Consider the following 25,200-nt stretch of genomic DNA (forward strand, 5'->3'; position numbering starts at 1 on the left):
CTGTTTTCTGAACCTAACTTTTCTTTTAAAAAATCTGTTGGCCTACTCTCATCCTTCAAATTCAGAGATATTTCAGAATATCTTTCAAGTTTTAACCTTTCTCTATTTTTAAAAAATAAAAATTATGCTACATTTTTTTAAAATCATGGTATATTTTAAAATACTTTGTAGTTAGCTTGCTTTCATAAACAAACCATTCCTCTTGTTGTTCTTGTTTGATACAGATAACAAAACAGGATACAAAAGTTGAGCTGGAGACTTACAAGCAAACCCGGCAAGGTCTGGATGAAATGTATAGTGATGTGTGGAAGCAGCTGAAGGAGGAGAAGAAGGTCCGTCTGGTGAGTGTGCACGCCTGGGTGTCTTTAGAAAGGAGTCCCCATAGCCCTCTAAGTTATTTCTTTCAGCACTTTTCACATACGTGCTCAAACCTGAAAACTGCTGACACTCATGCAAAGTTAGAAATTGTCCTTTTTTTAAAAAAAAAAAGGCTGTTTTTACCACTCAGTTCTGTATTGTCGCTTATATTTTTTTCCAATTTTGTAGACGTTTTTCAGGGATCGCTGTGAGACCAGACTCGTAGTTTCTTTGACAATACAGTTCCCTCCATCACAACCTCTGGTCTGTGTATTTCTACCCACTCTACCCACTCTACATGCCAGTGACTGGTGTTTTTTATTAAACAGCTCTTGTGCCTGCTTCATTTCTTTGCTTCTTTGCATGGATGTGGGGAACGTGTGTCCTGAATTATCCAGGACAGAACCATTTCAGAATGGTTGCACCTTTGTTGCCATAAACTAGCAAACCATTCCAGAAATTCTAACGTTGCAACATCAACTCTCCTCTAGCACTCAAACACGAGACAGACTTGCTTTCAGACCACGTGTTCTGATCTTGGGGTTTAAAGAACACGGTTGCTAAAACTCTCGGCTCATATTGCCAGCCATCAGCTTTCTGTTGACTTGATGCAGAGCCAGTTTTCATTGTAAAATGAGAAAAAGGGAAAAACTTAATCCAGTTATGCTCCAGACAGACTTTTCTAAATCTCTTCAACCTATTCTGACCTTCAGTTTGTATTTTAGACATTGACCAAGATAGAACCTCAGTTAAATACATTTCTGTGATCTACTTTCATAATATTTTCCTTGTTAATATCTTTTTAAGGAACTAGAAAAAGAACTGGAGTTACAAATTGGAATGAAAACCGAAATGGAAATTGCGATGAAGTTACTAGAAAAGGACACCCATGAGAAGCAGGACACTCTGGTCGCCCTCCGCCAGCAGCTGGAAGAAGTCAAAGCGATTAATTTACAGATGTTTCACAAAGTTCAGGTGGGAATTGGCTTTGTGTCCATGTCACAAGCTGGTTTTCTGCTGCTTGTCTACAGCGATAGAGCTTGTCACACGCTGCCTTTCAGTCCAATCATTCTTCCTGCAGAAGCAGAGAAGAGACACCTCTGTGAAGTCAGACCTGGTCCTTGGCCCTAGTATGTGTCATTGCATTTATTTTCTTTGAGCCTCCCAATTGCTGAGAAAAGTTTTTAAAATGGGGGAAAATGTAAGTGACAAGGCAGAACCGAGGGGCTAAATCACATGCCCCTGGTGGCACAGCTAATAAATAGAGCTGAGAACTGAACTGTGTCCTTTGAATCCAAACCCGAACTTGGCCTGCTGTACCTTCACTGTCTCCCTACTGTCTGTCTCCCTCTACTTTGGTGACTAATTGTTTGCCCAGAGAAGTGGAGAAGTGGATGAAGGATATAAGCTGGTACAGTATTGTCTTTCCAGGCTTTGCCGTTACATACGTCTTGCTGAGTCTCAAGGCCGCACAGCTAGCTGCCGCCTCTCCTGTCATTTCAGAGTGGTCAAGGAGAGCTAGCCAGAAAGAATCCATCATGCCAGAGTTTGAAAGATAGCATCTAAAATTATAAAGCTTCCTTGCTCAGAAGGACACCATTCTGTGTCCTTCTCAAAGCTTTTCTTTTTTTGAAGGTCTGTTTCCTGTTTTATTGACAAAACAGTCCCACTTCATTGTGCATAGATGTGGGGTCGGTCTCACTTGCAGTAATATCTGTGTCAAAGATAATGTGAGGACACACAGTACTAATAAACTGTTATTTCTCCTTTTTTAAACTATTATATGATCAATATTGTTATAAAAGCAACAATGAAATTGAAGTAAAGCAAAAGAGAAAAGGAGGAAAATAGCTTCACTCTCCTAACAAATTATCTATTTTAATTTTTTCGTGGTTTCTTCTGGTTTTGGTCAGTATATAGACATAATGTTAATGCACGTTAGGGAAAACTGCTATAATAACTTCGCAGACCCTAAGATAGAGTGGCTTAAAAATATGGAAGTTGTATTTCTGTTGTGTCATAGTTCCAAGGAGAGCATCTCAGACCAGCAGTTTGGCTCCCCACAGTCATTCAGGGACCCAGGCTATGCCAGGTCCAGCTCCAGCTCTCAAGGCCACTCGAGTTGTCACCGTTCTTGCCAATGGAAGGAGGGAGAAAAGCAAAAGTCCAGAGCCAGGATTTCTTCTCAAGCAGTGAGACAGAAGTTGCACACATCACTCCGTTCGATTGCACAGAAACGGGCTGGTCAGCATGGCCACGCCTGTCATTTCTGGGCTACACCCTGCTGAAGGGGAGAAGAGGATGAGTAGACGTAGTGTCTCTACCACAGTCAGCCCCACAGAGCTACCCAAAGTCCCATCTAGTCCCTGCATCCTCCCAGGCTGAAACCCCTGGGGGATGGGCAGCACCCTCCATCAAGCCCACATGGCCTGTGTTCAAACCAGAAGACCTGCCATCTTTCTCACATTAACCTGTCCTGCCCAGAATAAAATGGTAGAGCACAGGAGAAAACGCTGTTTGGAAAGGGGAAACCAAGGAAACAGCCCATGGTGGTCATTGCATCCTCTAGGCAGGAAGTGTGAAGGCTGCCCAGTGGGCAGGGGCCTCCATTTCTCAGCACATCTGGCTACCCTGCTTCTGCCTTCCAAAGAACTTCTTTGTCAGCTGACCTTCATGGCCCCTGGAAGGTCCACTGTCATCTATGGCACGTTAGAGTGGGCTCTGAGGGAGTGTGGCCCTCCTGGCAGCTACACAGCCTTCACGGACAGCTTCTTGCTGGTATCAGTTTGGGGGCCTGGGGGTTGTGTTAGGGATCAAATAGTCACAGATATTTTTCAGGCCTGATTCATGGTTTCTTTGACAGTACAGTTCTCTTGGTCACAGCCTCTGGTCTGTTCATTTCCACTCAATCCGTGTGTCAGTGACCAGTTAGTTTATTTATTAAACACAGTTCTGAATGCCTGCTTCATTTCTTTGCTCTGTCGGTCTCTCTCCCTCATATTAATGGCGGCCATCTGAGACAACAGGTCGAGGTGTGAGGGAGGCACCCCGGTCTAATCTTCACTGCAGGACATCCAAGGGCCTTCACTGCCCAGTCTTCAGTCTTCTCTCACTTATTTCAGGGTCCAGAACCAGTTGGCTTTTCTACTCTGCGAGGCCCCTACCTTTGGACTCTCTTCCTCTCCATCTCTCTGCAGACCCCTTGCTTACAGCACCTGTCCAAACAGGAGGCCCCACCGCACGTACCGGCATTCTGGAGCTCTGGCGTGATTGGCATGGATTCTGTTTTACAAGTTTGGGCAGGTGACAGTTTTCCTAACTGTTTGCCGTAACTAGTAAGGGTCACCAGCTTTCCAGCTTGTAACATCTGCTTTGACGGTGCCAAACCCCTGACTGCTGAGTCAGTGCTGTACACGTTAGCTTTCCTGTGGCGGCTCCACGCCCCACAGCCCTCCCTGGTCCTGCTGGAATTCTCTCAGCCTGTTTTCCCTTCACACCCTTCTACCCTCCGGGCTGCAGAGACAGAAGGTAGAGTCGGCGGTGTCCCTCAGGCAGGGCCCACTGTAATAAAACGCCTCTCTGGTTCTCTTTCTTTATCTCCTTGTATCCTCCATCCCCACTCCCATCCTCTTTCCTCTAGGCCAATAATCTACAGTGTTTCTCTTTTTATTTATATTTGTCATTATAAAACATGTCGTATCATTTTGAGTATGTGAATTTTAGTTTCTGAACTGGTGTGTGCTGTGGGTCTCAGTGTGCTCCTCACGTTTTCCTCCCAGCACTGCATTCATCTGTGCACATATCTGGTTTTGGCTTGTGAGTACAGTTGAGTCTCCTAGTGTCTGCACCCCTTGTCCTCCTGCCCATTCCTCCGTGATGGACGACAGTTTCCCTCCAGTCCACCAGCACAAGGAACACCTGCGGCGCATGTCCACATCTCCCCCTGGACCTGGGAGAGTCTCTCTGGCCAGCATGGTTGACTTGCCCTGTGGTCAGACACTTGTTCTGTGTCCTTGGTTTGCACAAGACCAGCCAGGTTGCTTCCGGAAGGGCTGCACCAGCTCACGCCCCTCCAGCGGGTCTGGTGGTGCCTGTGTTGTGAGTGTGGAGTGGTTTTAGTGCTTGTTCCTCAGTCCAGTAAGTTTGAGCACCCCTTCACGTGTTGGTGAGCCATGTATGTTTCCTCTTTATGACGTGGCCGTTCACATTTTTTGTCCTTTTCTCTTTGACTTTCGTATCTTTTCCTCGTGATTAGTAGTAATTCCAGGTATAGTCTAAACATTAGTCCCCTATTGGTTTATGTGTTGTAACTGTCTCCTCCCAGTCTGTCGTCTAGTATCCTTACTTCCTTATTTTTGATGTAATCAAGTGTGCTGACTTTTCACATTATGGTTTGCAGTTTTGGGGGTTGGTTTTAGAAGCCCTTTCTCAAGCCGAGATGTCAAAGATATTCTACACTGCTTTTATAGACCTTTCCATTTAGGTTTTTAAGGTATAGAAAGTTAACCTTTGTATGTGGCCTTACTTAGGGATCCAGTTTTATTTTTCTCAATATAGTAAGCCATTTAAAAGCTAATCCGTTCTTTTCTCATTGATATGTGGTGCTGCCTTTTTCACTTACCAAGTTCTTATATAAAATGGAACTGTCTCTAGGCCTCTATCTCCTTGATTGTCTATTTGTTTTAATGACCATAGCTTTGTAGTATGTTTTAATGTCTGGTTGGTTGTATGTTTGCTAGGGCTGCTGTAACAAATTAACACAGACTGAATGGCTTAGCAGAAATATACAGTGGCACAGTTCTGGAGGCCAAAAGTCCCAGATGAAGGTGTCTGCGGGGCTGGCTCCTTCTGAAGGCCGTGAGGGAGAAGCTGTCCCATCCGCACCCTGCTCCGGTGGTTGCTGGCCATCTTTGGCGCTCCTTCACTTGGAGAAGTTATCACCGTGTCTCTGCTGCCATCTCCACGGGGCCTTCTCCCTGTGTTCGTGTCTGGTGCAAGTTCCTCCTTCTATAAGGCACCAGTCATGTTGGATAGGGCCCACCCTACTCCACTGTGACCTCATCTTAACTAATTAGGTCTGCAGTGACCCTTTTTCCAAATAAGGTCACATTGTGTGGTACTGGGGGTTAGGACTTCAACTTACAGAACTGGGAGGGACACAACTCAACCCATTACATAGGTCAAGCCTGCCCTCCTTGCCCTTTTTTTCCCCTCTTTTTTTTTTAAGGTTGACTTATCTATTTGTAAACCTTTATTCTTTTTTAACTTTATTTATTTATTTTTTTCCCCCAAAGCCCCAGTAGATAGTTGTATGTCATAGCTGCACATCCTTCTAGTTGCTGTATGTGGGACGTGGCCTCAGCATGACTGGAGAAGCGGTGCGTCAGTACGCGCCCAGGATCCGAACCCGGGCCGCCAGCAGCAGAGCGCCTGCTCTTAACCACTAAGCCACGGAGCCGGCCCTGTAAACCTTTATTCTTGATAAAAGTTTTATAATAAGTTTATAAATTTCTGTTTGAAAAATCCAGCTGAATTTCGTAAATGGAGATTACACTAAATTTATACATTAATTTGAGAAAAAATTGACCTCCGTAGAGTATGAAGTCATTCTATCCAAGAGCATGGGGTAGCTCTTCGTTTATCCAGGCGTTCTTTTTTCTCTTTGTTGGTCCTTTTTACCCGATAAGGGTCTTGCCTTTTCTCCCGCTGAATTCCTGGGTCTGTGTCATTCTTGTTACTGGTGTGCCTGGTGCCCTGTGTGTCTGCCTCCTCGATCAGGCCTGCTGGTGGAGCGCGGTCTGACAGCCTGCGCTACACGCAGTCTCGTAGTTTGTCTCTTCATCCTGGGGGTTTAGACGTCGCTGATCGTGCAGGCAAAGGAAGACAGTTAATCTCTCCACTCTCAATTTTGGACTTCTTATTTCTTCTTTGTTTCTTTGGCCAGAGCCTCCGAGACTACATTAAACGGTAGTAGAAATGGTGAGCAAACTTTGATCCTGGTCTTAAAAGGAGTGCATCTATAAGTCTCTGCATTAAGTACAATGCTTGTTACGTGTTTGGTGTATCATCTTTACTGAGTTCAGAAAGTTCCCTTCTAGTTCTTTTTGCTGAGAAGTTTTATCATAAATGAGTGTTGAACTTTATTAAATGCTTTTTCTTTGCATTTTTTTTTATTGTGCTAATCATGTTCTTTTTCTCCCTTATTTATGTTATGATTTATATTGATAGATTTACATTCCTAGAGTCCTACTTGGTTACGATATATTTAAATATTCTCTTGATTCAGTTAGCTAATGTTTTATATCATGATATGTGTTTATATGAGATGGATCTCTAATTTTCTTTCCTTTTACTAACCTTTTCTGGCTTCAAAATCAAGGTTGGACTGGCATTATAAAAGCAGCTTTCCTGCTCTCTTTCTCTGGAATAACTCGTAGGAGATGGCAGTGTCTGTTCTCAGAAAGTTCTGAGAGCCCACCTCTGTTGTCACATTCGTCTGGGCTGGGCTCTTGGGCAGAGAGACTCTGATAATATTTCAATGTATTGAATGCTTACTGGCCTATTCATGTTTTCTACGTCTTCTCATGCCAGTTTTGGTATATTTTTATATTTTTTCCAAAAATGTATCTTATTTTAAGTTTTCAAATGTTTTAGCTCATAGTTGTTTATAATATTATTTTATAAAATTTTTTAATCTTTTTCATTCAGTTCATTTGCAATTCATTCAATCTCATTTCAATCTGTTTGCATTTTCTGTCTTTTTTACTTATTCAGTCTTGTCAGTGGTATGTCTGTTTCAATAATCTTTTCAAAGAAGCAGCTTTTTTTCCTAATATTTTTTGTTTATTATTGTTGTTCCTTATGTCATTGATTTCTACCCTCCTTTTTATTATGTTCCTCTTTATTTTTTGAGGTTTACTCTGTAGCTTCTTCTTTTTTTTTTTTTTATAATTTTATTTATTTATTTATTTTTCCCCAAAGCCCCAGTAGATAGTTGTATGTCATAGCTGCACATCCTTCTAGTTGGTGTATGTGGGACGCGGCCTCAGCAGGGCCAGAGAAGCGGTGCGTCGGTGCACGCCCAGGATCCGAACCCCGGGCCGCCAGTAGCGGAGCACGCGCACTTAACCACTAAGCCACGGGGCCAGCCCTGTAGCTTCTTTTCAACTTCTGAAATGCATGCTTAGCTTATCTGTTTTATCTTTTTTTATTTCATAAAAAAATTTTATTTAAAGTTAAAAATTACCCACAAGTACTGCTTTAGCTTTGTCCCTCCAATTTTGACAAAAGTATTTCATCTGAGAAGCACATTTTTCACAGTTTAGCATCTCTGAACTCCAGATGCATCTCATAGTCAATGGCATGACATGTTTCAGGTAGTAGTTTCTTCCTTCTTAGTGGTGTGAATGAGGGTGCGTCTACACTCGCTGCCATCTTCAGTACAGTGAGATATTGCATAGTGTTTTCATTGCCTTTTAGCTCTAAGTATTTCATAATTTCTCTTCTGGTTTATTTTTTGTAGCTCAATAGTTTTTTAGTAATATGCTAGTAGTTTCCAGGTCTGAAGTGTTTTTAGATATTTTCTTCTGTTGTTAATGCCTAATTTTATTACATTAAGGTCAAGGATTACAGTCTGTATGGTGTTTCTTAGGAATTTATTAGGATTTCTTTCTGTCTTCAGCCTTTCTGTATCCTTTATTTTAAGAATGTCTCTTGTAGACGTACAGGAACATAGTGTTTTTTTGCTCCCTCCTGGTCACTCAGCATCTGTCATGGTTAAAAGCCTCAGAAAGTCACCCAGGTGTATGAACCCAGCTCCGTCCCTCATTTGCACACTAACCTTCACCCACGTGCTTTCTCTGTCGGAGCCTCCCTCTCTTGCTCAGAGAAGTTGAGACCACACCCACCACAAGAACCCTGCAAGGGTCTGATGAACTCGTGGATGTGCCTGGCACGTGAGAACTGCTCAGTAACGCTGAGTCAGATCTGACTCGACGTTCCTTTTCAAAAAGGAGCCTGGACCATTTGTAGAGGAAAACAAAAGACTTCATTCCCTCTCTCTTTGTCTTTCTTTCTGTGGATAAAGCTGGGAGGTTGACCCAGGCCTCCAAGGTTTGACAGTTGACCTTTGTCTTCCAGGGCTCTGGGGAGGAGCAGCAACTAATGAAACGCTCTTGAAAGTGTTATAAACGTACAAGGTGAACAATTAAACCCACTTGTAATCCAGACCAGGCACGGGGATAAGGGAGAGGCAGAATATGACCGCTTTTCCTTGCTGTTGTCTATAGAATGCAGAGAACAGTTTACAGCAGAAGAATGAAGTCATCACATCTTTTGAAGAAAAAAACAATCAAGTAACGTCCAGCATGAAACAAATAGAAGAAAGGTAATTAGTCCCCCCTGGCAGATATTCCCTAGAAGGTGCTGGGCATCCTCTGGGCCTGGGGACCTACTCAGAGTCTCTCCCAAAAGTACATATGACTTAGGATGACTGTCCTTCAGGTCCACAGGCTTGCCCAGCAAAGGGGCTGGATTCTCCAGCCTTGCCTAGACATGTATTCAGTCAGCCTTTGGGCTACTGCAGCAGATTGTCCTCTCAGGGTCAGAACTGTCCAGTGAGCTCCTTGTCACTGTCACACTTAAATCTCAGGTCAGTGAGTGAATCAGAATAGGGTCTGAAAATAAACCCACACAAATATGGGCAACTGATTTTTTACGAAAGTGCAAAGGCATTTCAATGGAGAAGGGATAGTGTTTTCAATAAATGATGTTGGGACAATTGGACATCTATAAGCAAAAAGGGAACCTCAATCTATACCTCACACCTTGTACAAAAATGGACTCAAAATGGATCATAAGTCTAAATGTAAAACTTAAAAACTATAAAACTTTTGTTTATTTTTTTTGTGTGAGGAAGATCAGCCCTGAGCTAGCATCCATGCCAATCCTCCTCTTTTTGCTGAGGAAGACTGGCCCTGGGCTAACATCTGTGCCCATCTTCCTCCACTTTATACGGGACGCCGCCACAGCGTGGCCTGACAAGCAGTGCATCAGTGCGCGCCCGGGATCCAAACCCGGGCCACCAGCAGCGGAGTACGTGCACTTAACCACTACACCACCAGGCCGCCTCCAAACTATAAAACTTTTAGAAGAAAACAGGAAAAAATCTTCATGACCTTGGTTTGGGCAAAGAGATTTTAGGTGTGATGTAAAAGCACTATCCATAAGAGAAAAAAACTTAATTGGACTTTATCAAAATTTAAAACTTTTGCTTTGTGAAAGACATGGTTAAGAGAATAAAAAGACAAATTATAGTGGGCCAGCCCGGTGGCATAGTGGTTAAGTTCGCGCACACCGCTTCAGCGGCCCGGGGTTCGCAGGTTCCGATCCTGGGCACGGACGTAGGCGCCGACTGTCAAGCCATGCTGTGGTGGCATCCCACATAAAGTAGAGGAAGATGGGCACAGATGTTAGCCCAGGGCCAATCTTCCTCAGCAAAAAGAGGAGGATTGGCAACAGATCTTAGCTCTGGGCTAATCTTTCTCACCAAAAAAAAAAAAGACATATACATTGGGAGAAAATTTGCAAATCACGTATCTGGCAAAGGATTTGTACCTAGAATATATAGAACTCGCGAAACTCAACAAACAGTCCAATTTAAAAACAGGCAAAGGACTTGAACAGATAATTCGCCAAAAAGGACACATGGGTAGCAAATAAGCACGCAAAAAGATATTCAGCACCATGAGCCATTAGGGAAGTGTACATTAAAATCACGAAGAGATGCCACTACATATCCTTTAGAACAGCTCAGTATTTCTTTAATGACAATACCAAGTGCTGGTGAGGCTACAGAGCAACTACAGCTCTCATACATTACTGATGGGAATGCAAAATGGTACAGCCACTTTGGAAAACAGTTTCTTAAAAAGCAAAACATACTCTTACCATATGACCCAACAATCCCACTGCTGGCTATTTGCCCAAGAGAAATGAAAACTTATGTTCACACAAAAACCTGTACACAAATGTTTATAGCAACTCTATTCATAATTGCCAAAAACTAGAAGCAGCTCAAATAGCTTTCATTAGGTGAATGGGTAAACTGGTGTATCTATACAATGAAATACTACTCAGCAATAAAAAGGACTGACCATTGATATACACAAAAACTTGGATTGACCTCAAAAAATGATGTTGAGAGAAAGAAGCCAGTCTCAAGAGGTTATATGAAGTATAATTCCATTTGTGTGACACCAGGGGTGGGGAGAGGGTGTGGCTGCAGAGGGGCAGCACTAGATTTTGTGGGTGAGGCAACTGTTCTGTGTGCTAATTGCAGTGGTGGGTACACAGATCTACACATGAGCTAAACTCATGGACCTCTACACACAAAGGAGTCAGTTTTACTACATATTAATTTAAAAATAAATTTTAAAAATAGAAATAAATTTTTAAAATAAATTTTAGAAACAAAAAATTCAAGCCAGCAAGAATATGAAAAAAAACACGGTAGATCGTGAGGATGGATCCTTTCCTTACAGAGACTTGGTTCCTTGGTCTAGGTTGCAGCTCTCAGAAAGGGCGAGGCAGCAGGCGGAGGAGCGGAGCCGTGCCCTGCAGCAGGAGCTGGGCGGGAGGACCGGGGCGCTGCAGCAGCAGCTCTGCGAGCTGCACCAGCAGTGGTAGGAGCCCTGGGGCGGCCGGTGTGCTCAGGAAGGACGGGGAGGCCATCTCCTGCTTCAAGCAGGTGGTGTCCCACCGCAGAGTTACCCCTGCAAAGCGAGAATGAGGACGAGAGAAGAGATGTCTTTATTCCTTGTTTCACAAATGAGAAAACCAGCTTCCGGGGCTTCAGTAACGTCCCCAGGGCTACTCTCAGCTGGGGAACAGGGAGTCAGGATTCAGGCTGAGGCTCACTCCTAACCTTCGGTAGCTTTCTCCCCACCCCCAACCCCCCAGTATCCTGCATTGTCAGCTGGCTCTGGGTTGGAAAAAGCAAATAAATGTTGCCTCCTCTTTCCCCTCAGGTCTCCATCTCAGTAGAGGAGTCTACTGTGTGGTCCTAAGGGTTTTATAGCTCTTTTCCTTTCTCTCTATTTGCATGACTGTCCAGGGTGTGCCTTCACCTGCTTTCCCTTACATGATCCTGGGCTTCCGTGTGGAGGTGCAGGTGGCCCTGGAGGAGAGAGAGCCTTGTTTCCAGGCTTTGTTGAAGGGTTTAGATGCTCATGTAGCAGTTTTGAACTCCCCGTTGCTTGTGTGCTGATTTGGGTTGTGGATTTTCCATGAAAATATCCCATCAAGACTAACTCAAGTTCATTTTGGGAAAACAGCTCAAGTCTAGAGAAAGAGTTGAAATCAGAAAAAGAGCAAAGACAAGCTCTTCAGCGAGAATTACAGCATGAGAAAGATACCTCCTCTCTACTCCGAGCAGAGCTACAACAAATAGAAGGATTAAAAAAGGTAAGGTGGGGGGCTGGCCCTGTGGTGTAGCGGTTAAGTGCGTGTGCTCCGCTACTGGCGGCCCGGGTTCAGATCCCGGGCGCGCACAGATGCACTGCTTGTCGGGCCATGCTGTGGCGGCGTCCCATATAAAGTGGAGGAAGATGGGCACAGATGTTAGCCCAGGGCCAGTCTTCCTCAGCAAAAAGAGGAGGATTGGCATGGATGTTAGCTCAGGGCTGATCCTCCTCACACACACAAAAAAAAGGTAAGGTCAGGTCCGGCTCAGTGGCAGAGTGGTTAAGTTCGCGTGCTCCACTTCAGCGGCCCAGGGTTTGCAGGTTCAGATCCCAGACCTGGACCTATGCACTGCTTATCAAGCCATGCTGTGGCAGGCGTCCCACATACAAAATGGTGGAAGATGGGCACAGATTTTAGCCCAGGGCCAATCTTCCTCAGCAAAAAGAGGAGGATTGGCAATAGATGTTAGCTCAGGGCTAATCTTGCTCACCAAAAAAAAAAAAAGGTAAGGTGGACTGTCCTTGGGACAAAAAGAGCTTCTAGCATCTCCAGAAGCTCCTGCTAAAGAGCCTTCCAACAGGCGAGTGAGCTCCACGCAGACTCTCACTTCCTCAGAGCCAGGCCCTGCCGTGCTGGCTTGCTCCCAGGTCTGGGACACTGTTCCTTTGTCTCGGAGCTGCTGCTCTAGGAGCGGAAGGCAAAGACACAGCGTGAGCCAGTGAGCAAACCAGAGAGACGCAGTGATGAAGAAAATAGAACAGGAAGAATCCCCGCAGCGGGGCAGGGTGTTCAGGGAAGAGGGTGACAGTGAAGCAGAGACTTGAATGATGAGCAAGGGACAGCCACGCAGAGATTTGGGCGAAGAACCTCTCGGGCAGAGACACCAGGAGGTGTGAGGGTCTGTGGTGAGGGAGCAGAAAGAAGGGCAGCGTGGCTGAGGCGTGGTCAGCAGAGGGAGGAGGCATCTGAGCTGAGGCCTGGGTGTGCAGAGAGCTGATCATGAGCCCTCGAAGGTGTGCGAAGGAATTTGGGTTTTATTCCAAGCCCAACAGGAAGCTGTTGGAGGGACATGATCCAAATCATTTTAAGACCATCACCAGCTCCTGTGTGGAGAGTGGTGGTAGGCTTGCAGGAGAGGAAACCGGGAGAACCAGTCAGCATTTTCCACACCTTCACCCCGGACATGGGTTGGCCAATCTGCCCAGGGTCTGCTATCCTGGTTCCCAAGAACTACCTGGTCCTGGGTCATCCCTGGGAAGCCACCTGAACCAGAGCCGTAAATCTCCCAAGACTAGACCTGAGTCAAGTCTACCCCTGGAGTCACCTCAGTCCTCTGGAGGCCTCACTTCACCTGTAGTGGTGGCCTGGAGCCTGGGTGAATCTTCAGAGAGCGAGAGGAAGTGGGGGCCAGCATGGCGCCTTTGTCTGGTTGCAGAAGTAGAGCTCTTGGGAAATTCAGGTAGTCTACAATTTCTCCTACTGTGAAATCACCATACAGTAGGAGGGTCCCGGCAGTTCTGGGTGAAGCAGCCTGAGGAGCTGGGGGCGTGTCTCTGGCCTCTGTGGCTTCTCCCTGTGGGGCTTCGGGGGCTGGTGCCAGGCTTGGGGGAATGCCAAGCCGCAGGTGGCCGCCCGGCACCACACCTTCCTTGAGGGAGGATCCTTGGGCCGGGGCAGCTTCCAGACCTGGAGTTTGTTGTGGGGAAGAGGGTAATGGGTACTGCTGTGCAATTTGAGTGAGCCGAGAACGGCCTTTCTGATTCCTGTTGGAAAGTGCCTAGGGCCCCTCAGAGAGCCCATGAAGCCTGGGGAGGGGAGAGGTTCCTCAGGAGCTACTCAGTGTCTAAGAGAGGAGGAGAGGAAACAGAGGACAGAAGAGGACTTCTGGAAAGTTCTGCCACATCCAGGAACATGCCCCCTTTACTCCACTTCAAAATACTTTAAGATTTGTATTATCCACCCTCCCCCCACCCCCTACCAAAGAGACAAAACGATGTGTCTATCACCACCGGTAAGCCTGAGGGTGCCCTTTTGAGCCTGTGTTAAAGAGTTCTGGGGCAGAAGGTCCAGGCGCAGCTGGGGGGAACTGCCCCCACTTGGGCCTCAGCCCTGCTGCTGCCCACAGTCAGGCCTGAAGCCCCGAGTTGCGTTTCTGAGTCTTTGTCTTAGGCCTAGCCAGGCTGAGTCCTCAGGAGACGCTGGCCCCAGATTACAACCCGCCGTCGGCGCCGTTGTCCCCTAGTGTGCTTCACGCCCCGCGCGCACAGCTTCCACGTGGGCTGTGGGAGCCTCTGGAAGGTCTGGCCACACTCAGGCCACGAATGAGGCCGCAGCTCTTGGCCTTCATCAGCCTTGCTCAATGCAAATTTTCCTTGCATTATCAGGAAATTTTGACCAGCCCTTTCCAAAAAACAGTTTATTCAAACTAGCCTTCGCTGATGCAGGTCTGTCCTTTCATAGAAACTCAGATAGGCAAAGCCTCATTTGCCCTGTGAGGGTCTGTTGTGAATGTGCCTGATGAATGTAGCTGCTTCCTGTCCCCCGTCACTGTCCCCTCTGTGGAGCCGTTCTGGTGGTGCTCACCTTCCGGTTGCCCATTCTGGAGCAGTAAGCCAGTGAGAAGTGGTCCATGAAATAACCCTGGCTTGATTGAGGTTAATACAACAAAACTGCTTTTTGCTCTTGAAAAGCATCCTGACCTGCTTGTTGCTATGATTACTAAACCTTAAAAAAAAGATTTCCAGTCCTGTGTCAGGTGTCTGGTTTGTTCATTTTAGGAGCTGCAGGAGCTCCAGGACGAGAAGGCTGACTTACAGAAGGTTTGTGACGAGCAGGAACAAGCCCTCCAGGAAATGGGACTGCACCTCAGCCAGTAAGAACCCATTCCCTGCATCTGCACCTGCACAGGCCCCCAGGCCTCCCACCCCAAGGAGTCACACCAGCCTGCCCCCAGCATTACTCGAGCCCCACACCTGTGTCCTGTTGTTAGAGGAGAGAGGGCCGGTCATGGAGGCCTGATAGCTGTTCAGGGATGACCCCGCGGAAGTCAGGCTTTGGAGACGTAGCGCTGATTTGAGTCAACTCGTTAAGAATATCCTTTTTGGGGCCGGCCTGGTGGCATAGTGGTTGAGTTCATGCACTCCATTTCAGCGGCCTGAGGTTCGCAGCTTCAGATCCCGGGTGTAGACCTACACACCACTTATCAAGCCACACTGTGGCAGCGTCCCATATAAACTAGAGGGAGATGGGCAGAGATGTTAGCCAAGGGCCAGTCTTCCTCAGCAAAAAAAAAAAAAAAGAGAGAGAGAGAGAAGTATTGGCAACAGATGTTAGTTCAAGGCTGGTCTTCCTCACAAAAAATATATATATATATATCCTTTTCTAGTGACTGGAACCCTCGTGTTCAGTAATGCAGTATCCAGGTCTCGGGAACCAGGTGGGTAGTGAGAGAGGGTCGCTTGTCCAGCCTGCACAGACCTGAGGGAGTGCTGTGGCTTGAGGATTTAAGCCTGCCACGAGCAAGCACAGTAACCACCTCCCTTTCTTGGGACTGGACATCACATCCACCCAAGTCTGTCTGCCTCCGCTAGTGATGCTACAGGCACAAAGACCCTGGTGGTTGTGTCTCCCCTCTGACTGGACAGCTCTCCACCTAGTGTCCCAGTCTTGCCGGGTTGCTCTGGACAGTCTGGTAGGTCACACTGCAGATTGTGGAACTTGTCCATTTGTGTATCAGTGCATTTTTAGACCCAGTGGGTTGCCTTTTCTCCTTAGAGTCGGGACTCTTTTGGTTGCAGGTGGCAGAAATCCACCTCAAACTGGCTTAAGCAGAGAAAGCCATCAGGAATCAGTCTCTGCCTCCCACCTCTGCCCTCCTGTCTGTTGCTTACCTCATAGGTGGGTCTGGCCCAAACCAGAGTAGCGTGGCGCCCCACAGGGCCACCTGTTAGAGGGACGCAAGTTCCTTTCTCTGTCCCTCCCCCTGAGCCTTGCTGCTCCCCGCAGACGCCAGTCCCAGTGCTGACACCTGTGCAGTGACCAAAGCTGGGGGCTCTCGGGACCAGCACAGCCTGGGCTCAGGCCCAGCACTGAGTACACTGTGACCAGAAACGGTCCAGAGATGGGGAGTTATGTCAGAGGAAGTAGAAACACACTAAATAAAGTAATACACAGATGTGTACAACCTGAGGATTTTCCTCTCCATCTGGAAAGTCAAAAGGTCTACAGCAATGTTCTGGGCTAGCCCACGAAAGTATTAAGAAAAATAAGACAGAGAAATGTTAGGACTGGTGGGAATGTGGTCTTTTCAAATAGTTTGAGATGAAGATGCTACCCATGCGCCATCCTCTCCCACTCACCATATCTTTCTAGACCAGCTCGGGGCTACTGATCTAGCACCTTCCGCCCTGAGGCCTGCCTGCCCCCCTCAGGCTGAGTGCCCTGTGCTACTGCCCACCTGAGGGTTGCGCCTTGAGGTTGGGCAAAGCCAGGTGTCCGCCCCATGCGCAGAGCACAGGCCAGCTCTGAGGGCGTCCCCTGAGACTGATGAGAACCAGATGTGGAGGCTGGCATGAAGCTGGCTCCTTGGGTTTGCAGTGTTGTTCAGAGAGAGGGAGAAGAAGGAGACCTCAGGGCAAGGTCTCTTGGGGGCCCGCGCATGCCCTCTCCCCTTCTCAGGTAGCTAGCACCATTATTTTCCTGCCCATCCTCTTCGCATTGGACAGACAGTAAGCAGAGTCAGAGAACACCCTCCTGGTGCGCCACAGGCCTCAGAACTGTGGGTGGGCTCTGGTCTTGAGAACGTACCTCTGCACTTGACGGCCTCCTAGTGCTACTGCCCGACCCAACTTCAGAACATGCCTCACGGCCGGATTGCGTGGGTGTTGCTGTGGGGGCACGCGACACGGGCAGGGCTACCCAAGAACTTGCCTTTGTGCTTTCTCCCTTCCTCTCTTCTCCTTGCAAGCCCACACCAGAGGACAGAGAGGACAAGCCTGTCCTCAGACCCCTCCACCAGCCACAGACACAGCTGCCCTGTGTATCTCGGGAACATCTGCATTCTTTGCAAGCTATATTTCCCAGGGAAGTTCTTGTATGTTCAGGCTGCCATCCTGATCTGGGTTCCCCAGGTCTGTCCTCCCTGGGCAGCCTCTGGTCCCTCAGTCTGTGGGCCTCTTCCTGCAGCTGCTTGGGACAGCGAAGGAGCTGCCTGCAGTCGCTCCTGGAGGCCACAGGCTTATTTCTAAAGGCCCTGGTGCTTGGTTTCCTAATCCTGCCCCCAAAGGCTGGCCTGCGTCTCCGAGCCCTGCCACTCTGACACTTAGATTAGGCTAATCCAGTGACAGTTTAGACTAATCTCAGCTTTTACGAAAGGACTCAGACCATTACCCCCAAGTTACAAATACATAGTGTTTCCTCATACCTGGTTGAATTCTGCAGTTTAGACCATGGTCAGTCCCGTCTTTGATATGGACCACTGAGGAATCGCTCTCACACTCACGAGAACGGAGCGAGAGCAGTGGCCACTCCCTCCGCACCTGACCACTGTGGATGCAGCAGGGCAGGCAGGGAGATCCCTGCAGATTCCAGCTCCTGCTGGGGGGAGCCCACACTGGAGAGAGGAGCAGCCCCCCACTTCAAGCACATGTCACACGCAGGAAGAGTTGCCCAGAGAAGCCAGAAACCTGGGCTTCTGTGAGAGAATTCTCAATTTGTAGATGATTGCAACTATTTCAAAGTCTTTTTAAACCCTTACAGGCTCAACAGTTCTTGGGCGGGATTCAGTCCAGTCAGTCTCAGACCAGGGCAGACGTGAGCCAGTGCGATGCAGTGAATCTGGGATTATAAAAAGGTGGAAAGAAAGCGTTTTAGAACAACTCGGCTTATTGTACTCCTCTCTCACAAGTCTGGCACCCTCACAGAGCCCCACAGTGTCTGTGCGGTTATTTGGTTAGAGTTTGGGAGCCTCTCTCACTGCTATGGATGATTTTTCTTTTTTAAGGTCCAAGTTGAAGATGGAAGACATCAAAGAAGTAAATAAGGCACTGAAGGTACTGGATTATTAACGTTTTTAGCATAAGAATCACTACTGGTCACTATTAGCTCGTGCTAATAGGCTGCGTGCTCTTGGGTTTTCTCACAGCAGTCAGGTGAGAATGTGTGGTTGAGGCAGTGGTTGTTAGCACTTGTCTACAGATAAAATGCTGCTAGGGCCACATAACTCAGCTGAGATGGCGATGCTCATAAGTGGCAGGGCCCAAGCGGGAACCTAGGTCTTCTGATTCTGGTCCCTCTGCCATCAGCTATCATTTGACAATAGACCTAGATCACAGGTGCCCTAAGGAAGGAAGTGAAAGGTGACAGAAAGAGATCGAGGGATTTTTTTTTTTTTTTTTTTTAAATAGTGAGAGTGAGAACTTTCCTTCCAAGTGAGGGGCCGAAGGCCACCCTGCACCACTGTAGTGCCCTGTGCCGTTTCTGAGCTGGGCCAACTTTCTAGACCATTTTTGGGAGGACAGAATGACGCACACAGCTTAAGAAGCAGGAGTAGGTGGACTAGGTGACCCAGTGCAGGTGCCGAGCTGGCCTGCTGGGTTGGGGAGAGTGGGTAAGAAGGGTGCAGATGCTCCAAGCCACTGCCCACCTCCCAGGGCAGCTCAGAGCAGCAGGCCCATCTATGACGGGAGCTTCCACTGTGCAGCCTCGGCTCTGCCGTGGCAGCGGTGCCCAGGCAGCCGACTTCCACAAGGCACCGTCCAGCGCATGGTGGGGCATCTGACTTCCCAAGTGCACCACAGGTCAGAGGCAGCACATTGGCCTAGCAGCTAATAGCAGCCTGGACTTGTAGTTAACATCAATTGATTTTATCCTCCTGGTAGGCTGGAAGCTTCTTGGATGTAATTGCTGTGAGCTGCTTACCTTTATATCCCCTGTACTGCACAGAAGGGCTTGCACAAAATAATGACAGCTCACAGCACCAGAGGAAGGGTACACGTCATAAGATGGGACTCTAGAGCCGTTGGGAGCCACTGGAGCCCCGGCTGAAGCCCTGAGCGTGGAGCTGCAGCTCCCGATTAGAAGATCAGTCTGTGTCATGAGGAGAGTGAGGTCCAACAGATGCTGAGGAGCCAGAAAAATACATCAGGCCTGTGACCCCTTTGAACACCTCAGTCCCTAAGACTGACTGAATCATGTCCTAGTTTTCCCACAGAAAGACCTCCAAAAAGGCATCTTTCAAAGCCTCAGTTGCCTCCTCTGCAGAAGAGACATCTGCTTCCCTGCCTCACTCTGGAGATCGGGGGCTTGGCATGTGTGGAGGAGGGCTTCCTGTCTCCACGGCACTTTGCCTTCTGTCTCCCCGCAGGGACCACTGTCACAAACTGTTCTAGTCTGGCTGATAGGGTTGGCCCTTCTCCCTCCGCCAGTTCAGGAGGCACTTTGGATAGTGTCTCAGCCAGAGTTGGGGTTGCAAACACCCAATCCTGACTCTGGTTACCTCAGCCAAAGGGCCTTTATTGAAAGGGAGTGGATGAGTCTCGGGCTAACAGGAGTCTGGAGACTCTGCCTGCAGCGGCTGGGAAGCAAGAGCCAGAGAGCAGGCCCTGTCTGCAGCCTGTGAGCTCCAGCTGTGGTCCGGGGGGGAGACACGACAGTCCTGTGGGGCCACATCTCGTGAAGAGACATTCCCTCAAAAGGAAACTAGGTACTGTCAGGAAAGGGACAGTGGACACTGGGCAGCCAGAACGCAGCTCAAGGTCCATCAGGAGCCAAGCCATGAAATGGTATCCTGCAGCGTTCTTTCCTTCTCAGGGCCACACTTGGCTGAAAGATGATGAAGCCACGCGGTGTAAGCAGTGTGAAAAGGAGTTCTCCATTTCCCGGAGAAAGGTATGTGGGCTGGCCCTCCACCCGCTCACCCGAGGGCTGAGTTGGTGCCCCACTGGGGCCTCCCCTCCTCTGCTTCCAAGAAAGGACTGTGGTCTGCTGGCCCATACAGACGGCCTCCCAGCCTGCCCCCTTTCTGGGGACCCTAGCCAGTGGGTCACAAGCCTTGTCCCCACCACAGTCCCTTCAGTGATTGACAAATTTCTTTGGGAGTTGGGGCCGCTTGTGTGCAGAACTGTTCAAGGTGAGTGCATTACTGAAAATTCTTTGTAAGCAACAGGACCACCTTCTGGCTAAGTTAAACAAAAACAGACTCTGGGGAACCTTTGGGTGGCAGGTCTCAGGACAGGTATCCAAGTGGCACCACGAGCTCACTGGCATTACGGCAGGGCACTTGTCCCTGGTGAATCTGCCTCTGCAGCCTGCCTTCAGGTTCTGGAAACAGAAGGTCCTGGGCCCAGCCCTTGGTCCAGGGTTGACAGGGCCTTGATTGACCAGTTGGGCAGGACAGGGCCAGGGTTAGATCCCAAGAAAACTGGAAGCCTTTACTGAGGGGGAAATGCTTGCCACACTGCCAACACCATCCTATCCACTACCACATGGATGTGTTCTCACCTGCCCCAGTTAGCAGCCTTTCTGTGAGAGGAAGCAAAACTTCTCCAAATTCTAGTCAGGGTCTTGCAATAGGTTCAGAGCTAGAAACAGCCCTCCTGGGGCTGCCTTTGAGATCACACTTGTCCAGAAGCTCCACTGGCCGTCCCCACACCTGAATGACCCAGTTCAAGGTGGTTGTCTAGCCTGATGGGGGTGGGCCTGTTGGCGGAAGTGATGTCCAGAGCCAGGAGGAGCAGTGGCTGCATAGGTCCCTGTCTTGGTGTATGTGTGCCCCAGGTTCTTGGCAGCCCTATTTACAAAGCAAGACTCCCCCCCTCAGGAGGGGCCAGCTAAAGAAACCTGGGGTCCCCACCCCAGAATGCAGCAATTACAGGGATCGAGCCGGGGCTCTTTATGTAGTGTGGACTACCAACGCACTGAGTTAGTTATCAAGTCCAGTAACACATTTTAAAGAAAAAGAACCTTACTCATGCAAGTGCACACCCTCCGCCAACACTCCTAGTTTCACAGGAACATCAGTGGAGAAACAAAGGACGTCTAGAAGAACCCCTCCCAAACTGACACGTGCCTCTGGGGGAGGGGTTCTAAAGTATTAAATAAACTTTTCAAGTTGAAAACACAGTGGGTGTGCAGAGCCAGGGAGCGCAGCGTGTTCTGTGACTGCCTCTTTTCCATCCTCTAGCACCACTGCCGCAACTGTGGCCACATCTTCTGCAGCACCTGCTCCGGTAACGAGCTGGCCCTGCCCTCCTACCCCAGGCCAGTGCGAGTGTGCGACAGCTGCCACACCCTGCTTCTGCAGCGCTGCTCCTCCACCAGCTCCTGAGGGCGGGGCCCGCCGGAGCCTGCCTTCTGCACCAACTGCAGTCCTCGCCAGGGCTGTGGGCAGCCTTGGATCAGTGCCAAACGCTCTGGCTCTCAGGGCATGACCAGGACTTGGGAGGTTTGTTTCCCAAGAGAATCAAAGGAAAGAGTAAGATCCTCGCTGGGCTGCTGGTACTCGGAACACAGCCTGCCCAACTGGAAGCCGCACCACTTTCTCTTCCGAATTGTATGGAATTAACTCCTCAGGGTTAAAACTCTTCTCACTTGGCCACATCACTAGCTTTGGCTCAGATGTAACTTCATGATTTTGCTGTAATTTTTCACTTTTCAAAGAGTTAACCTACTTTGCCGCAGTTGCACTAGTATCGTGAGTAATCCGTTCCTTTCTCTCCCCGCAGTGCGCCTTCCCTGCTTCAGAGTCGAGAGATTTGCCATTTCGTACCCTTGTGAATATCTGTTATTGGCCCTGCAATAAAATCACTTATTTTTCACTCTGGTGCAGAAATGAAGGAGCCTGTGTCCACTTCACAGGAGCTGCCTCTGAGCAACCCCCATTTCAGGACGGAAGGCCCTCAGCGGGGGCAGCTGCATTTGCCATGAGGGCTGTGAGCCCGCTGGGTTATGGAGTACAGGCTGCATTCTGCCCAAGTGAGCCAAGGACTAGGTGGGCCATTAAGTCCATCAACAGGCTTAGAGGAAGTGACCTTAAGCCTGTCACCAAAGCTCAAAAGTTGTTCCCTTGTATAATGGGAGTCAGTATAGAGGATTATCACATAGACGATAAGGAGCTGATGTAGTTGATTACACACAGAGACACCTGTGGGGCAGTGCCTGCCCAGCAGTCACATTTTTGAATTTCAAAAGCAGTGCTAGGATGGGTGCTGATTGTGGGCCATGAAAACAGGCTCAGCGCCTTCCTCCTCCGGAGCCCCACATGAGCACATGCTCACAGCCCCCCAGACAGGAGTCAATGAATGGCCTCTGACGTTGAGGTTCAAGAACCATAACAAGCACTGTAATGCTGTCCAGGCAAGTTGGTACATCTGTCTGCAGAGCCTCAGCCTTCTCCACCCTCAGTGGACTCACACTTCCCCCCGCCAGTCCTCTGGCCTGGCTGTCTTCCTTCTTGCACTCTTTCCCTGCAGAAGGCTCACCCACACCCTGGCTCAGGTTCCACATCTGCTGCTCCCTCAAGCACATCCATGTTATGGTTGGGAGACCAGGGAGGTTCAGCGAGGTTAGGTCCCAGGATCTGTGCAGTCAGCCTCCAAAATCATGTGCCCAGCTCCAAAGCCACGTTCTTTCCAAGCTGCAAGTTTTCAAACCCTATTTATTAAGGAAGCACATGGCAGCAAAAGGGGCCCCCTCCCCCTCCCTCCCTTAACCTAATTTTTTGTGTGTGTGAGGGAGATAAGCCCTGAGCTAACATCTATGCTAATCCTCCTCTTTTTGCTGAGGAAGACCGGCTCTGAGCTAACATCTATTGCCAATCCTCCTCCTTTTTTTCCCCCAAAGCCCCAGTAAATAGTTGTATGTCATAGCTGCACATCCTTCTAGTTGCTGTATGTGGGACACGGCCTCAGCATGGCCCGACAAGCGGTGCGTCGGTGCGCGCCCAGGATCCAAACCCAGGCCGCCAGTAGCGGAGCACGTGCACGTAACCGCTAAGCCACCGGGCCGACCCCTAAATTGCTTCTTTAATCTCCTTCAGGGGGGACCAGCTTTTTCCAAAAAGCTTACGTATTGCTGCTCTACCCCCAAACTGGAGTAGCATTAGATAGTGTGCCTTGTTTTCAGTGCACCCGATTTGGACTCCAATTTCCTGGGGAGCCTTAGGCAAGTCACTTCACTTCTGAGCCTTAGCTCTCATCTGCACACACACAAAAGGAAGCAGGGTACTACCTCCCTGCTTCAAGACTCTTCTCACCCACGACTGCCCCTCAGTGCTCTTCCTTTATCCATTTCCTTCTCCCAGCCTCACCTCCCCACCCCACAAGCAACAAATTCAACAAGCATTATTCACAAAGGATCCTTGGGCCAGTTACCAATATTTAGCTGTGTGGAAAACCTTTCTGCTCCGACATCAAATATGTACCTGAACTTTGGAACCCTCGCTCTCTGGTCTGGCAACCTTCCTCTGACCTGGGCCATGAGAGACAGATGGTCTAAAAGCAGTGCTTCTCAAGCTTGAATGCACAGGTTGATTACCTGGGGGCAGGGATGAGGATTCTCAAGTTAAAATGCAGACTCTGACAGCCTCTGGAAGTCCTGGTCATTCCTAAACTCCTCCCAGATGGTGATGGTCAATGGAGCACAAGATTCCAAAGAACTGGAACGATTCTAGGACTCACTTGTCAAAAACCAAATGTTCTGGATTAGCTTATTGATTAGCCTTACTTCCTAAGTTTCTAGTTCTAGTCCCTTCTCTTCCTCCAACAGGCCATGTTTTTCAAAGATGTTCTTTATGTAAAAACAATTTAACTGAAGGACCCAGGGAAGGAACTCGCCTTGAGTCTTCTCAATGCCAGGTGTCTTGATTCCACAGACATCAAGTAACTCAGCCAAGATCAGGGGCAGTACTATGTTTAGAACACTGGCAGGCTGGCTTGGTGGCGCAGCAGTTAAGTGCTTGTGGCCCAAGGGTTCGCAGGTTCGGATCTCAGGCATGCCCTGACACACCGCTTGTCAAGCCATGCTGTGGTGGCGTCCCATATAAAGTGGAGAAAGATGGGCATGGATGTTAGCCCAGGGCCAGTCTTCCTCAGCAAAAAGAGGAGGATTGGCAACAGATGTTAGCTCAGGGCTAATCTTACAAAAACAAACAAAAAGAAAACAACACTACCTCTTCTGAAAGTTCTGTCTAAACCTGCTGAAGACAAGCTACATGGTGTGTTCCAAGTGCAACACTTCCGTATCCCCAGCCCAACTGGAGACCTCTCTCCATGGTGTGGAGCAGCATGAGCCAGCAAATGAGCACTCAGTCCTTGCAGAGCATGCAGCAGGGCAGGAGCGTCTGCAGACCATCATGCACATCTTTCAGCAACGTGGCCATCTATCCAGTTAGAAATGGCTCTGGTTCTCTGCAATTTTTCAGTCCGCTCCCCATACCTCACCCAGGATAAAACACCACTTTCAACACTGCCACAGCAATGAACAATGTACACACATCTGGCTTCAAACAGCATAAACCTCTATCTGCAGCTCCAATTGTAAATTCTAATCTCAAGACAGCTAACTTTTAAGTCTAGAGGGATGATGAATGAGTGGCAGTTCCCAAAGTGCAGTGTAGCTACTGAAGGGAATTCTAGAACTACACTTTTAAGAACTGCTTAATGCAACTGAACTCAGAATTTTCCTAGAAAATGTAATTTGAGTTCTAATCAGCCAAAACAGAAATAAGATTTCAATTACTGATTTAAACTAGTCATTTTTGCTCTCAGAAATACTTGGGAGCCAGCCCTGATGGCCTACTGGTTCAAGTTCAGCATGCCCAAGTGTGGAACCACACCACTCTGTCAGTAGCCATGCTGTGGTGGCGGTTCACATAGAACTTACAAAAATCCACAACTAGGTACTGAGACTTGGGGAGCAAAAAAAAAAAAAGACTGGCAACAGATGTTAGCTCAGGGCGAATCTTTCCCAGCAAAAAAAAAAGACGACTATTTACTCGGTATTCTACTTTAGGAGCTTTATAAAGGAAATGAATTTTGCTTTCACATAGGCTTGATCTTTAGGAATGAGGCAAAAATATCAAGATTGAAACCTCAATTTGAAAGCTATGAGCTAGCTCCTTCTAGAATACACTCCATATAAGCAAAATTCAAACGATACCATCAGATTGGGAAGGGCAGCTTCTAATCAGTCACCCCTTGCCTCTGGTACTTCTGAGCCATGCCTGAAGGCTCCGTGGCCATGCAGAGGGCATGCAGTGAGGGCACTTCAACCTTAGCAAGTCACACGCAGTTCAGATCAGGTCCTGTGCAGCCAGGCCAAACATACAGCCTTTCCACAAGGGCCCCAAGGCTACATTTACCTTCAGTTGCACTGGAGGGAAGA

At 48.3% G+C, this 25,200-nt stretch overlaps 1 protein-coding gene across 5 annotated transcripts in view; it reads left to right on the top strand.

The window, feature by feature from the left end:
- Positions 1 to 21,635, top strand: part of RUFY1 (RUN and FYVE domain containing 1) — a 49,359-nt gene extending 27,724 nt beyond the window's left edge. For 4 of the 5 annotated variants that reach the window (XM_058547825.1, XM_058547834.1, XM_058547849.1 and 1 more), the window contains 9 exons: positions 225 to 341; positions 1,165 to 1,332; positions 8,646 to 8,743; positions 10,920 to 11,039; positions 11,691 to 11,820; positions 14,598 to 14,692; positions 17,822 to 17,870; positions 19,630 to 19,707; positions 21,002 to 21,635. In XM_058547825.1, the coding sequence (XP_058403808.1) occupies positions 225 to 341; positions 1,165 to 1,332; positions 8,646 to 8,743; positions 10,920 to 11,039; positions 11,691 to 11,820; positions 14,598 to 14,692; positions 17,822 to 17,870; positions 19,630 to 19,707; positions 21,002 to 21,145 (999 nt within the window). In that variant the 3' untranslated portion in view covers positions 21,146 to 21,635. The remainder of the gene's footprint in view (positions 1 to 224; positions 342 to 1,164; positions 1,333 to 8,645; positions 8,744 to 10,919; positions 11,040 to 11,690; positions 11,821 to 14,597; positions 14,693 to 17,821; positions 17,871 to 19,629; positions 19,708 to 21,001) is intronic. The other variant, XM_058547842.1, reaches the window with a different exon arrangement.
- Positions 21,636 to 25,200: the final 3,565 nt, after the last annotated feature.

The sequence above is a fragment of the Diceros bicornis genome, chromosome 1, assembly GCF_020826845.1.
Source record: "Diceros bicornis minor isolate mBicDic1 chromosome 1, mDicBic1.mat.cur, whole genome shotgun sequence".
NCBI lineage: Eukaryota > Metazoa > Chordata > Mammalia > Perissodactyla > Rhinocerotidae > Diceros > Diceros bicornis.